At 40.4% G+C, this 15,883-nt stretch overlaps 1 protein-coding gene across 5 annotated transcripts in view; it reads right to left on the reverse strand.

Annotated features, from left to right (window-relative positions):
• The window catches only part of LOC133152632 (mitochondrial carrier homolog 2-like), a 120,689-nt gene that overhangs the window by 72,813 nt on the left and 31,993 nt on the right, over window positions 1-15,883 (reverse strand). For 4 of the 5 annotated variants that reach the window (XM_061276401.1, XM_061276400.1, XM_061276402.1 and 1 more), the window contains exon 3: window positions 9,907-10,013. The exons of the other annotated variant lie outside the window; for it this stretch is intronic. In XM_061276401.1, coding sequence (XP_061132385.1) covers window positions 9,907-10,013 — 107 coding nt within the window. The remainder of the gene's footprint in view (window positions 1-9,906; window positions 10,014-15,883) is intronic. 5 annotated transcript variants of the gene reach the window in all.

A 15,883-nucleotide genomic window follows, 5' to 3' on the forward strand; every position in this document is an offset into this window, starting at 1 on the left:
GTTTTCCTGTGATAAATCTTTTTTTTTTACTTGGTCTGAGGAAATATTCAAATTTTTTGAGATAGTATTTTTGAGTTTTCTTAAACTGTAAGCCATAATCAGCAATGTTAAAATAATAAAAGGCTTGCAATATTTCAGTTGATTTGTAATGAACTCAGAATGTATGACATTTTTGTTTTTTTAATTGCATTACAGAAAATAAAGAACTTCATCACAATATTCAAATTTTCTGAGACAGTCCTGTATATATGAAATAATTTCTAAAATAAAAAAATCAATGGAGGTGCACTTTATAATCCAGTGTGCCTTGTAGTGTAGAAAATATGGTAGTTTAATGCGGAAAATAGCGGACAGAAAAATATATAGAAATTTCGGACTATAAATCGCGTTTTTTTTCATAGTTTGGGTGGGGGGGCGACTTATACTCAGGAGCGACTTATATACATATATATGTTTTTTTTCACTTTTTTGGGCATTTTATGGCTGTTGCGACTTATACTCCGGTGCGACTTATAGTCCGAAAATTCCGGTAATATTGAATAAAAATATTTTTTTATATAGGACCATGTCATGTTGACCAATTTATGAAAAACTATATTTAAAAGACTACACAAATTACAAATGTTTCAAAGCTATTAAACTTTTTTTTAGTAGAGCTGATCAGATTTGTTTCTCAATTGTAAAATGTCTTGTCTCTTTCACTGGTCGTCACTAGATTGAAATGTCAGTTGTAGGAATGTGCATTGAAGGGATTTACTTTTATTGCCGTTTGCAATCAATCATCACTTTTCATTTACGGATAAGGGTGAGTGGGATTGTGAGAATGTCTAGAAAAAGAACAGGGCGATTGCAGATGGCAGGTGCTTGCAACAGGAAGTACCCCACATCATGTGGGGGGGATGTAACTGCACAACCGAATGTAAAATCTTCACCTCCATAGTCCCATGGAGATGAGACTTTCCTTATTTGGAAAAGCAGCAGTGCCTCCCTGCAAACAAGTCTCACACAAAACTTACCCACCCTTGGCAAGAACAGAACACACAAACAGCTAGGGAGGCTCTTTTGACGAAATGTATGGTATAGGTTGGGTCAGGGATAGGAGTTTTTTGTCACTCTACTTTGCTGTTAGGGGCAGCTGTGACCCAGAGGTCCACCTAGAGACCAGGCTTGCTGTACTTTTTTGTTAGGAATAAATACTTTATGTTGCTGATGCAAAAGAAGCATGTATGTGTGCATTCCTGAGCCCACCAAATGAGCACCTCTGAACTTCACAAAGGACAATTGCTCATTTAAACACAATTGATTTTTCTGCCTTCAAAGTACACTTTGACCCGCGGTTCGCGAGCCGCATGGGGCTCTTTTCCTGGTTTCATGCGGCTCTTTTACGTTCATATCAAGATTTGTGCTTTTTTTTTTTTGTGCGTGTTCGCTCCAAAAATATGGTATTTTCGTCAAACGCGCATGCGCATGAGGTGAAATACCGCAAAGGAGGAGGGGCAAACCCATTCGAGGAAACAATGGAGGATATGCACTGACATCACTGTTTGTTTTCTGCATAATTATTATAAACCTGAGCCCTAAAACGATGTTTGTGTTTTTGTGTCATTTTAGAATATGTTCCTGTCTCAAAAAAAACCAAAGCAATGGAGGATCTGTTTGGGGACACATACACTGCGAGCAGCAACTTCGTGAAAACATCCAAGCAGCTGGCAGAGATGGAAGTAAATAGATACAAAGAGACTGAATTATTAACACTCAAAGGAAATCTGTTAGAATGGTGGGGAAGTCATGAAATGGAGTTTCCCCTCCTTGCAAATCTAGCCAAAACCTATCTCTGTGTTCCTGCAACAAGCGTGCCCTCCGAGCGTGTATTCAGCACTGCAGGTGACATTGTCCGCTCAGAACGTAGTGTTTTGACACCTGAGCATGTCGATCACTTGATTTTCTTGAAGAAGAACCTAACAAAGAACGCACTATCATAAATTTCAATGCACTAAGCAAACATGTGACAAACTACTTTTGATTTTTTACTACATGTTGTATTATTGGCCATATTGAACAGTTCAAAGAGTAAACACCGTGTAATGTTAAAATTCTATATAAAGAGTTATAAATAAAATTAAGTTATTTTTGTTTCATAGAAGAGTTAAATGAAAACATACATATTTTATTTATGTATAGTTCTCTGGTATTGCAAATGTTTTTTTTTGCATTTGGGTGCTCAAGGTGTAATGTTTACTACTTTCATTATAAAGAACTTGTTTTTGTTTTGTTCAGTAATGCACTTTATCATAAATTTCAATGCACTAAGCAAACATGTGACAAACTACTTTTGATTTTTTACTACATGTTGTATTATTGGCCATATTGAACAGTTCAAAGAGACACCGTGTAATGTTAAAATTCTATATGAAGAGTTATAAATAAAATTAAGTTATTTTTGTTTCATAGAAGAGTTAAATGACAACATACATATTTTATTTATGTATAGTTCTCTGGTATTGCAAATGGTTTTTTTTTTGCATTTGGGTGCTCAAGGTGTAATGTTTACTACTTTCATTATAAAGAACTTGTTTTTGTTTTGTTCAGTAATGCACTTTATCATAACTTTATCATATCACTTTATCTACTTTGTATACTACTAAATGTAATTTCCTAAATAAAGAGTTTGCAGTACCTTGTTGATTTTGCGTATGAATTGTTATAAATCAGGATATCGTTCTATATTTTTTATTTAAAAAAAATAAAAATAAAAAATTAAAAAATATCGATCGTGGAGCACTATATCGCGATATATCGTGAATGAATCGCAGCAGGCTTTAAGATATCGGCAATAATCGTATCGTGATTCTTAGTATCGATATAATATCGTATCGTGACAAAACCTGCGATTTACACCCCTAGTAATTATGCATTCCTTTGGTCATGGCAGAGTAGCAGCAAGAAAAGGGAATATCCGAGCAATAATAATAAACTTTATTCCAGGCTCTTGGCCCACAGGGTAAAAAACAAACGTCACATACATTAAAATAAATAAAAAGAGTACATTTCAAATGTTATGAGAGGCACATGCTAGCGTCCTCTGATGGTGGATGTGTACCTTATAGCACTACATCCAGTATACCTCACAGATGAATGTTGACGTCAATAAAACAAAATTACATACTTCCCACAAAGAGATCTGAGCAGATGTAAGAATGGATAGTTGGCTTCCAAAGCTTGGAGCTGTTGCGACCATGTTCCGCCCTGTGAAGCGCCGCCACCCAGCTATCCTTTCTGGTCTGGTCCGCAGGGAACTGATATAACTTCTTGGTATCGCTTTTTTGGAAGCGATAGGCACACCCTACGGCACAACAACTCTTCACCATGGTTTAAGTTGCCTCCGTAACAACTCTGCCACGATCTGCAACCGATAAAATGCTAAAACTTGCTCCAGTACCATGCTTGGCCCTATTAGCGGCCGCCGCATTTTGCCACCCAAACAAACCGTCGGCCGGTCATTGACGTCACGTGCATATCCTCCATTAGTGTCAATTTCGCTCTTGAAACGGCAGGGAAAAAATGCACAGCTAAAAGAAAAGGTGAAGATGAACACAGGACGTTTTTAACAGAGTGGGAAAGTTTATATTTTTTGTTGAACGCAATGGCAACCCATTCTGCCTGATGTCAGACGTCATTAGCGCATTTCAAAGCGTCAAACCTTCAGCACCACTTCAGCTCACATCATGTTAATATCGATAAGGACTTTCCAAAAAGGACTGAATTTCGTAAGCGCAAGTTAGACACTTTGAAAAGTCAAGCAGAAAAAGAGCTACAGTTTTTCCAGAAAATTACCAAGCACTCAGAAACCGTCACGCTTGCATCATATGAATTGGCTTGGAACATTGCACGGGCTACAAAGACATACAATGAAGGGAAGTTTGTTAAAAAATGCCTCAGTGACTGTGTTGAAATCTTGTCTCCTGAAAACGACAAACTAAAATGAATGGTATCAGACATCCAACAAAAAGAATTACTTCGAGTAGCAACAACGGAATACAAGCCAGATTTGAAGAGGATTGTTCAAGGCAAGGAATGCACTAAGTTGTACTAAGCAACATGCATAGTAAGTGAAAAGACGCTATTGTAAATTATTATGTTTTTGTTTGTTGACCTTGTTGAACTGTGTGTGAGACAGTGCACACAATGTTCATTGTTGAAAATCACTGACCTGTGGTCTACTGTAGGAGTCATTATCATGTTAGTGCGTGACATGATAATATCACACAATAAATTTGGCTGAGCGGAAGTGTGTGTGCGCGCGCGCGCGTGCGCGCTCTTTGCGGTAATAGAGTAAAAAATATGGCTCTTAGTCTCTGACTGGTTGGCCACCCCTGATCTAGCTGTACTGTGAATACCGTATTGGGCCAAATATAAGACGATGTTTTTTGCATTGAAATAAGACTGAAAAAGTGGGGGTCGTTTTACATTCGGGGTCTAGACATTATCAGAGTCAGAGTCAGCTTTATTGTCAATTCCTTCATCCCAAGACACACAAAGAAATCAAAATTACGTTTCCCCTATCCCGCGGTTAAACAACAATTAAAGGTTGCTGGTATCGACTGAGTATGTTGCTGTGAACGCGTGCGTCCTTGACACAAAGTGAGTATATACGTACGTTTCATTGTTACTACTGTCCACTGTTGTGCCATTTGTCCAATCGCGGTTTGCTTCGTGTGCGTGCCATTTGATTGACAGGTCCGGCGCGCTCATAACCGATTCAGTATGTTGCTGTGATCGTGTGCGTCTTTGACACAAAGTGAGTATATACCGTAAATTTCGGACTAAAAGTCACGTTTTTTTCATAGTTTGGGTGGGGGGACGACTTATACTGAGGAGCGACTTATATGTAAAACATTTAAAAAAAAAAAAAGTTAAACTGTAATAAACGAACCGCGATGTAGCAAGGGATTACTGTAATTTGAATTTCAAGTGACGTCAGTGGCGCGGCGCGGTGGTTGTTTACATAAAGGGCAAAGATTCGATCACGGGATGACGAAGATGACGAAGGGCGCCGCGTACTACCGGCAACATTAGCGGCTTTATGGGTAAGTGACACCGAGGACGAAGAGTTTGAAGGTTTTAATCATTTGAAGTGACACAGAAGGTTTGAAAAACTATTATGGCTTTTACGCACGCCCGGTCCTACTCGACGGAGCTCTCTTTCACCTCCGTGGATTGAATTTGGGGCCGGCGCTCGGCCGGGTGGCTGTCCAGGGACGGTGGATGGGGCTCGGACATAGCTTTTACGCACGCCTGGTCCTATCCTATGGAGCTCTCTTCCACCTCCACGGCTGGAAGTGCCACCTCCGGAGATGGAAGTCCACGCCGGTACACACCTGGAAGTCCACGCCGGTGCTTGGGGCCGTGTGGTGGTGAACTATTTATGTTATAGTTATTTGATATATTTTATTTCGTATAGCAACTTGTATGTTTTTATCGTTACAGTTCAGTACTTGTTGGCTCGTTGAACTCTTGTTTTGTTAAATAAAGAGACGTTTAACAAACCCACGTCTTTCCTTGTAATTTAACGCTACAATATATGTAGTTATATACTAGATCTGTGGAATAACGACGAGGCTGACGTCAGGGCTTGACAAAGGACGAGGAATTTGATCGATGGATTTAATGATTTGGAGTGACAGGTGGTTTGATAATATTGTTGTTTATATGATAGTTACCGTTTTTTCCGTGTATAATGCGCCCCCATGTATAATACGCACCCTAAAAATGGCATGTTGATGCTGGAAAAAAGCCTGTACCCATGTATAATACGCACCCAATTTTTAAATTTTTTTTTTTTTTTTAAATTTCTTTTTTTTTTTTTTTAAGTCCCAATGATCGTCACACACGCAGGGAGGCAATGGGTCCCATTTTTATAGTCTTTGGTATGGTCTTAACTAGGGTGGATGTAATTTTTTTTTGTTGGCGTTGATTTCTCCGACTGCCCGTAAAGGCACCACCGCGCTCCGTGCATGAAAAAGGCATGCGGACGTGAAAAAGGCGGCTCTGTATGGGAGAGACGTTGAAGAGGAATAAAAACACCATTGGAAACCAAAACTTGCCCCTCGTCGTGACTCGGAGCCGCAACAAATGTTTCGGATTTGTGTAGGGTACATTGTGACAGCAAACGAGCAGGTGATCAAGCAAGCGTCTGATACGAGAGCATTGCGGTCGTATGGAGCGTGTTTGAAGTGAACAGCAGAGACGAAAGGAACAAGGCAAAGTGTTGTGAAATAAAATATGACCGACCTGTAATACGCATTTTGTTATTTGCTGATTGAAACTGCTAATTAAACTGTGAATTGAAACTAATAGGAAGAAAACTGAACTCTCGCTCTTTATATAGCTGACGTGTCTTGGGCATCCGTTCTGCGCATCGGATCCATAGTGCGCATGCGCAGTCATACTGCCTCCGTATGACGTCCGGTCCGCGATGAAGATTAATAAACAAACAATATTTGACAATAACACACCATCAAGGATTGCACCATCGCATCAAACGATGTGTCGTCAATTATGATTTTTACTGAGTAAGTGTGTTGGGCAGGATGGCTGAATGCGATGCGCGATTGACAACAAACAAGAAGAAAGGTGATTTCAAGTTTTATTTCGAGGGAGGTTTGTCATGTTTCGTCCCCAGTTTTGCTATGTGTCTAGGTTGCCATAGTTTCTGTTCGCGTCGCCCCTCTCTTCTTGTGTCACCTCAATCAATGTAACGTGTTTTGTATTTAAGTCCTGTCTGCCCCTCGCTCACCGTCGGATGATGTCATGATTTCTGTTTGGTTTCTGTTCCTGTCTTTGGTAATGTCACCCTGTCTTTTTGTTCCACGTCTTTGTCGGTCAGTCCTGTTGTTGTTTTTGTTGTACCATGACTTTCTTAAAAAAAAAAAAAAAAAAAATTAATGCGCACCCCAGATTTTAGGACAATAAATTAGTTAAATTTTGCGCATTATACAAGGAAAAAAACGGTATTTGATATATACTTCATATATCGTTGTATGGGTCTGTGGAAGATTTAGAATATTTAGGCAGCGCGACGCATACGCGGCATCGTTTCCATGAAGGACGATCGATGGATTTAATGAATTGGAGTGACAGATGGTTTTATAAACTTGTTATGTAATAGTTATTTGAATAACTCTGAAGGTTACGTCAGGCCCGTGCTCAGCTCTTCGTTTGTGTTTATGTCACGTTAGCATACCTATCGTTTAGCCTGTTGTTGCTCGTTCATGTCTGTTCTTGGTGTTGGATTTTGTCAAATAGATTTGCCCCAAAATGCGACTTGTACTCTGGAGCAACTTATATATGTTATTGTGCATTTTGTGGCTCATGCGACTTATATTCCGGAGCGACTTTTAGTCCGAAAATTACGGTACATTTCATTGTTACTACTGTCCACTGTTGTGCCGTTTGTCCGATCGCGGTTTGCTTTGTGTGCGCGCCGTTTGATTGACAGCTCTGGCGCGCTCCTTTAAGTTTGCCTCGCATCATACGAGTAGCCGTTACGCAGCAGCACGGCGACTATCGGTCGCCAGCAAATGTATTTTGTTGTCTCGATCGATGACTTGTGTGGTGTGTTGCCGAGAGTATTTCATTAATGGTTATTTATTATTATTATTTGCCAATAATTCAGTAAAGCAATCAAAACTGAACCACGTCTTCCTTCCTGTGTTCTGACAGACACCCGGAGGTGAAAAGAGCATAACCATCCGAGCCAACCCCCTATACAGTCTTCAGGCTCCCCAACAATAGCGGTAGCAGTTTGCATTATTTTATTGCAATGTTTTTCCTTATTCAGATTTGTTTCAAGACTATAGTTAGACTTTACTTTGATGGTTAATGCAGTTATTGCAATTTTGTTGTTTTATCACAGTAGATTGGTTTATTTACATTTCAAAAACCAGAAGCCATTCATTTACAAATGTGATTGCACTTTAGTTTACATGTTTAAATGTTCAGATATTAAGACGTGATTGACAGTTTTTGCATGATTTGAATGAGGCAAAATAACATGCTTTTTCTCTCGAATATATTGTTATAATCATTTGTTTCAGATGTACTGTAATTATTTTCTGTATAAAAATTAAATTCGGTGTTCAAAAAGTCTTTTTTCAAACTTGAGTCTTGAAAAAGAGGGGGTCATTTTATAATCTTCGGGGCTTATATTCGGGTCAATACGGTAAATCGTTTTAACTCAATTTTGGTTCTTCGGGTGTTTGTGGCGGTAGAGGGTGGTGCTGGTGGTTGGGTCAGTATGTGATCTTACCTGTAACAGATGAATAGTACAGCATTAAGATTACAACCCTCATGTTTTGTCACTTACTAGTATACATTTATTAAATGGCTGCAGTGCAGACTGACAAGAACATACTCTGAGGATGCACATTGAGTATGCAGTAGGTCAAACATTGCTTCAGCCGTAAAAACAGCTAAACAAGCAATCAGGGGATAGTTTGGATTTTTATTTTTCAATTAAGTAAATGCACATTGTTGTTGCAAGTCAAAAGCAGTTAAGGTTTGGAGAAACAAAGCTGGCTTCATACGCTCTTTCTATTCATTTATTCTCAAATTCTCAATTCTTTCCTTACCCTCCTGGGATTTTCTTTTAGCTTTTATTTTTTATTTTTTTATTTTAGCAGATGCACTGACCGGTTGGCACTTTTAATTTTGTTGTACATGTGACAATGACAAGAAAGATCTATTCTATTCTATTCTATTCTAAATTGAGCATTAGATTGTGGCTGGTTGATGTGCTAGTTCAGCGGTGGCCAACCCGCGGCTCGCGAGCCGCATGCGGCTCTTTGGCTGGTTTCATGCGGCTCTTTTACGTTCATACCAACATTTGTGTTTATTTTTCGTGCGTATTTGCTTCGCTTGAGTTAAATATGGTATTTTGGTCAAACGCGCATGCGTGTGAGGTGAAATCCCGCAAAGGAGGAGGGACAAACAGAGCGATTGGTTTTGCTGGCTTTTTAATGAATGGCGACTGTGACTACGGGGGCCCATTAGGTCCAGAAAAGCTGACAAGACGCTTGCCAAAATGGCAAGGAAAGAATGCACAGCTAAACGAATATATCACGATGAACACAGGACGTTTTTAACAGAGTTAAAGTTGTTTTTGTTGAACGCTATGGCAAGCCATTCTGCCTGATATGTTGGACGTCATTGGCGCATTTAAAAGCTTCAAATGGTCAGCGCCACTTCAGCTCACTTCATGCCAATATCGATAAGGACTTTGCAAAAGGGACTGAATTTCGCAAGCACAAGTTTGGACACTTTGAAAAGTCAGGCAGAAAAATAGGTACAGTTTTTCAAAAAAATTACGAAGCACTCAGAGACTGTCACACTTGCATTGTTGCAACTGGCTTGGAACATTGCACGGGCTAAAATGCCATACAATGAAGTGGAGTTCGTTAAAAGATGCCTCAGTGACGTTATTGAAATCTTGTCTCCTGAAAACGACAAACTAAAACGAATGGTTTGTCCCACCACACATAGTAAGTGAAAAAACTTGTGTTTTTGTTTGTGGAATTGAGAGTTTGTCTGTGTGAGACAATGCACACAATGTTCATTGTTGAAAATGTGGTCTGTGGTTTTAGTACTGTAGGAGTCAATTTCTCATTATCATGTTGGTGCGTGACATAATAATGTCACACACTAAATTTGGCTGAGCAGAGGTGTGTGTGTGTGTGTGTGCGCGCGCGTGCGTGCATGTGTGCGCGTTCATGTGTGCTCATGTGTATGATGTGGCTCTTTGCGATGACAGTAAAAAATTAGGCTCTTAGTCTCTGACTGGTTGGCCACCCTTGTGCTAGTTGTTATCTGAATAATAATCTTTAGGTATGACGCTCAAAACAAGCATACCTGCGCAATTTTACTATGCACAACAGTGCCGATGGTGCCCGCACAAAGCCTTGGACCGAGCCCTTTGAAGAGACCCGCTTTTCCATCAATCTTGATGATGTGTTTTGCTGAAACATGAAAGAAACAATCAAAAATTAAGCCAGTGTTGAAAAGGGTACATTCATAAAAAAAAAAATCAAAGCATGAAAAATGCAATTTTTATTTACAATGGAAAAAAAGCGGTTTACCGTAATTTTAGAGACTATGAATCGCGTTTTTTTTTTTCATAGTTTGGGTGAGTGAGCAATTTATACTCAGGAGCGACTTATGTAAATTTTTTCACAAATTTGTACTTGATCAATAACACATTACTTACTAGTATAGTTGATCACTTCACGTGTTATTTTCACTTTAAACCGCATGAGGGCGCACTATAGCTGTAGAATAATTGGAACCTCACTCCATTCACTGACTTCCGAAGTCGGGAGATTTTATGATTTGGAGTGACACAGATGCTTCGATAAACTTGTTATTTATGTCATAGTTATTTGACATATAGTTTATTTAGAGTAGCAACGTGTATGTTGTTAGACTTCAGTAATTTCTGATTGTCTAGGGAGGCCGTGAAGGCAGCAGGGGAGGGTGGGGGAGCGATCCAGGGCGCTTGCGTGTGTTGGCTTATATGTTGAGCTCTTGATTTGTGAAATAAACACGTAGGTCCAGAATCGACCGCTGTTTTTTTGTTTTTTTTGACACAGAGAATAATATTCCGGTGGATTTAATGATTTGGAGTGACACGGATGGTTCGTTAAAATTCTTGTTTATATTACATTTATTTGATATATCTAGTCCAGGGGTGGGCAAACTTTTTGACTCGCGGGCCGAACTGGGTTCTAAATTTGGACCGGAGGGCCGGACCAGGAGCAGATGGACGTAGGCGTTGTGTGAAGTCATATAAGCGACCTGTAAAGGTCATTGCATAAAAGATCTTGGCCTTTAGTAGGTAGTAAAGCATGGATATTCCCAAAAATTTTTTTGAAAACAAATGCATTTATTAACAGCATTAAAAAAATAATTCACTAAAAAAATGCTATCAGTGATTCTCATAAAATACGACACTGTTATTATGAATAACAATCTCCATCACTTCAGTGCCTGCAGGTCAGATTAATGAAAGATGTTTATCTTATGAGATCACATCAAACGGCAAACATTCTGACCAAATATATCATCTTGAAGAATCGGTGAAAGCATACATCCAAATAAAGTAATCAAAACAGCAACACGGTGAGGGGTATCTGAAAATCAGAGCAGAGTTTCAACTCGCAAACACCTGGTAACAGAGGTGAGGAAACGGGAAACACCTTCTTAAAGTAAGCCTTAAGAACTTTACAGGTTAAGATTTGTCGCAAATAGGTGGTGCATCAATGTCCTTGAGCATCCTGCATTGTTTGAAAATGAGAATGGTCGCTAGTTTCAATTCCTGCTATGTGTACAAATCATATTCAAAATGCATTTTTTTACAATAAACTTGAGAGCCTCCCGTTCATTTTCAGTGGGAACAGTGTTGTTGGTCTCCCTTTTTTGCTAGTGCGTCATAGTCTGGAGTAAAATTTGTTGTGGCAATTCTTAGGCGAGATCCGAGGTGTTGGTCCGTTTACCTTGATCTGTGACGGGTTGATGTTGATGTGGCTGAACGTCACGTCGCGTACATCGATCCAAATTGGCCACTCTTTTTTAACATTCGACACTCACTTCTTTTTTTCGGGCCACTCATTTTAATGGAAGGATTCCAGGGGAAGGTTTGTGGGTGGCTTTAGCGCAAAACTGCATCTGAAAGCTCAGCGTGCGAATTATAAGAATGCTGTCGTCAAAGCCCACGCTCTAAATTCGGGACTGATACGAATAGAGCGAGAGTGCGCCAAGTCCGTACTACTGAGTACGTACACGCACTTTGAGTGTGCACCGAGCTTTCTGACACGGCTTCCGGTAGTAAATGCGCAGGCGAGCGCTTCGCCATCTACTGGGAAAACGCAGTCATTGCAGGCAAAATGACCAAAAAAAAAAAGTTAAATAATACAATTTGTTCAGGGTTGGCGGGCCGGATTAAACGGTCCCGTGGGCCGGATGTGGCCCGCGGGCCGTAGTTTGCCCACCCCTGATCTAGTCTGACATTAGCAGCCCACATAGTCCGGCGTCAACAGCTGTGTATTTTTCTTTTTCTTTTTTTTTTACACAGAGGATAAATATTCCGATGGATTTAATGATTTAGAGCAGGGCTGTGGACTCGGTCGGATTTTTGCACCGAGTCCGAGTCCGGCCTCTTGACCATGAGTCCGAGTCCGAGTCCAGCTGTCCATTTATTCTGTTAATTCATGTGACTGCTTAGTCTTTATTCAAGGCTAATTTAGATCAAAATCTAAATAATTAAAACAGTTTGTGATGGCTTTGTCTTTATTAAACATATAAACGAATACAATAAACAGATACTTTCAAGTTTTAATCATTAATTGCACCATTATAGCTCAGACATTTATCTAAACACAAATAATTAGTGGCGACCCCTTATTTGGAAAGCGAAAAACCCATGTCGTACGGCGTCAGCACTACGTTGTTTTCAATAAAAACATGAACTCACGTTTGCTTCAGTCAATTTGAATTTTTATAAAGGATTATTCTCATTTGATGTCTTTAAATTCATCCGCGTTCTGCCATTGAAGCGGGGTGCATTCAAAGACGGCCTGTAGAAAAATTTGATCTGCAAGGCGCCGCTGACGTCGAACTTGTTTTCATAAAGGAGGACGAACTCGATCGATGGCTTTAATAATTTGGAGTAACACAGATGGTTTGATAAAGGTGTTACTTATCTTATAGTTATTTGAATAAGTGTTAATCTTACATCAGGCTCGTTCTCAGCTTCTCATTTGTGTTTATGTCTCGTTAGCATACCGTAGCGTTAGCCTGTTGCTGGTTCATGTCTGTTTTTGGTGTTGGATTTTGTTGAATAAATTTCCCCCAAAATGCGATTTATACTCCGGTGCGACCTATATGTTTTTTTCCTCCATATTGTGCATTTTATGGCTGATGCGACTTGTATTCCAGAGCTACTTTTAGTCCGAAAAACACGGTAGTAGCCTAGTCACATTGTCATTAAGTAAATTTCTGAGGCAGGGCAAATCTAAGCAAATACAGTCAAACCTCGGTTTTCGAACGTCCCGGTTCTCGAACAAATCGGAATTCGAACGCAAAATTCGAGATTTTTTTGCTTCGGTTGTTGAACAAAGTTCGGAGGTCAAACCTCGCAAGATGAGCCAAAAGGACCCGAGAAAACCCGACCGTGCGGCCCGGATTGACTCAGTTATTGTATTTTCGTTACTTTGAGGACTGTATTAACCCCGAATCATGCCTCCAAAGAAAGCAAGTGTAAAGCCAGTACAGCAGTAAAGCCATTCTAAAACACAAAGACGCTCTTAAAGCAATGCGACAGTGAGCGCCCGGTGTGCTGCGGTTGCGCGATCGGACCAATTTCTGCTCACTGCACACTGAGGTCCACTTGAATTTTGGAAAGTACATCAGGACTTTAAAAATACCGTTTTTTTCCGTGTATAGTGCGCAAAATTTTACTAATTTATTGTCCTAAAATCCGGGGTGCGCATTATACATGGGTACAAAAAAAAAAAAAAAAAACTTTTTTTTTTTTTTAATTTTTTTTTTTTTTTTTTTTTTTTAAGTCCCAATGATCGTCACACACGCAGGGAGGCAATGGGTCCCATTTTTATAGTCTTTGGTATGGTCTTAACTAGGCTGGATGTAATTTTTTTTGTTGGCGTTGATTTCTCCGACTGCCCGTAAACGCACCACCGCGCTTCGTGCGCGCACGGGACAGCAAACGAGCAGGTGATCGAGCAAGCGTCTGATACGAGAGCATTGCGGTCGCATGGAGCGTGTTTGAAGTGAACAGCAGAAAAGAAAGGCAAAGTGTTGTGAAATAAAATGCACAGAACGGATGCGCAAGACACGTCAGCTATATAAAGAGCGAGAGTTGTTTTCTTCCTATTAGTTTCAATTCACAGTTTAATTAGCAGTTTCAATCAGCAAATAACAAAATGCGTATTACAGGTAATATTTTATTTCACAACACTTTGCCTTGTTCCTTTCGTCTCTGCTGTTCATCCTAAAACACAAAGGCGCTCTTTAAGCAATGCGACAGTGAGCGCCCGGCGCGCTGCGGTTGCGCGACCGCACCAATTAAGCTCCCTGCGCAGTGCGCACTGAGGTCCACTTAAATTTTAGAAAGTACATCAGGACTTTAAAAATATCTTCTAAATTTCAGCGACGGCTCTGTCACAATAATCGGCCAGCCCGGTGCAGTTGGGCGGTCGGCGGTGCGCTACGGTTGAGCGTTCTCTCGCACGCTCTCTCTCTCGCTCTCTCTCGCTCTCGCACACACGCAAACCGGATATCATACGGAGGCCGCCATTACAGATGCGCAGAACGGATGAGCAAGACACGTCAGCTATATAAAGAGCGAGAGTTCAGTTCTCTACCTAAATCCGTATTACAGGTAATATTTTATTTCACAACACTTTGCCTTGTTCCTTTCTTCTCTGCTGTTCACTTCAAACACGCTCCATGCGCACGGAGCGCGGTGGTGCGTTTACGGGCAGTCGGAGAAATCAACGCCAACAAAAAAAATTACATCCAGCCTAGTTAAGACTATAACAAAGACTATAAAAATGGGACCCATTGCCTCCCTGCGTGTGTGACGATCATTGGGACTTAAAAAAAAAAAAAAAAAAAAAAAAAATTAAAAATTCTTTTAAAAAAAAATCATAAAAATTTGGTGCGTATTATACATGGGTACAAGCTTTTTTCCAGCATCAGCATGCCATTTTTAGGGGTGCGTACTATACATGGGGGCGCACTATACACGGAAAAAAACGGTAGTTAAATTTCAGCGACGGCTCTGTCACAATAATGCGACCAGCGCGGTACAGTTGCGCGGTCGGCGGCACGCTACGGTTGCGCGTTCGGCGATGTGCTGCAGTTGTGCGATCAGAAAAAAAATGCGCAAATGAAAAAATGCATAAAAAAGGCGTTTTTTTTTTTTAAGTCTTGGAATGGATTAAAATGGGAAAAATAGATTTGGAATTCGAACGATTCACTTCTCGGACCGTCTTCTAGAACGGATTGTGGTCGAAAACCAAGGTTTGACTGTACCGAAATTAACCAATCAGTGAATAAACAGATAACATGGGAGAAAAAACATCCATCCATCCATCCATCCATTTTCTGTACCGGTTAGTCCCCACGGGGTTTGCGGGCGTGCTGGAGCCTATCCCAGCCGTCATCGGGCAGTAGGCGGGGGACACCCTGAACCGGTTGCCAGCCAATCGCAGGGATTACAGAGACAAACAACCATACGCACTCGCACTCACACCTAGGGACAATTTGGAGCGCTCAATCGGCCTACCAAGCATGTTTTTGAGATGTGGGAGGAAACCGGAGTGCCCGGAGAAAACCCACGCGGGCCCGGGGAGAAAAAACAGGTGTTAGAAAAATGTATATATATATATATATGTTATTATGCGTTCTCTAATCAATGCTTTACCGCAATATTACTGCAATATATGCTTGCTGTTTTTATGATGTACCACAGAAGGACAGTTCCTTTCTAACAAAGACCACTTTGTTAGACAACATGCCTCATTGCTGTCCTGCACCCCAGATGAACCTCCAAGTGACCATTAAAGTCAGGGTTTTTCCTAACTATCTTTATCGTAGGATTAGGTTGGAATGTATATAACCAGTAATAAATCACTTAGCTTGTTGCATCCTACACAATGTCGTAAAACTTCCCTTGCTATGTTTTAACTAGAGGTCAAAGGTTTTTTCTTCTGTATCCAGTCCACTCAAACTCCTCTTCCCAGATGTTCTTATCAGTATGTAAACACCTAGTGATTTTTCCTTACGAGACAAAGCCCACATGCTTTCCTCC

The sequence above is a fragment of the Syngnathus typhle genome, linkage group LG4, assembly GCF_033458585.1.
Source record: "Syngnathus typhle isolate RoL2023-S1 ecotype Sweden linkage group LG4, RoL_Styp_1.0, whole genome shotgun sequence".
NCBI classification, from domain to species: Eukaryota; Metazoa; Chordata; class Actinopteri; order Syngnathiformes; family Syngnathidae; genus Syngnathus; species Syngnathus typhle.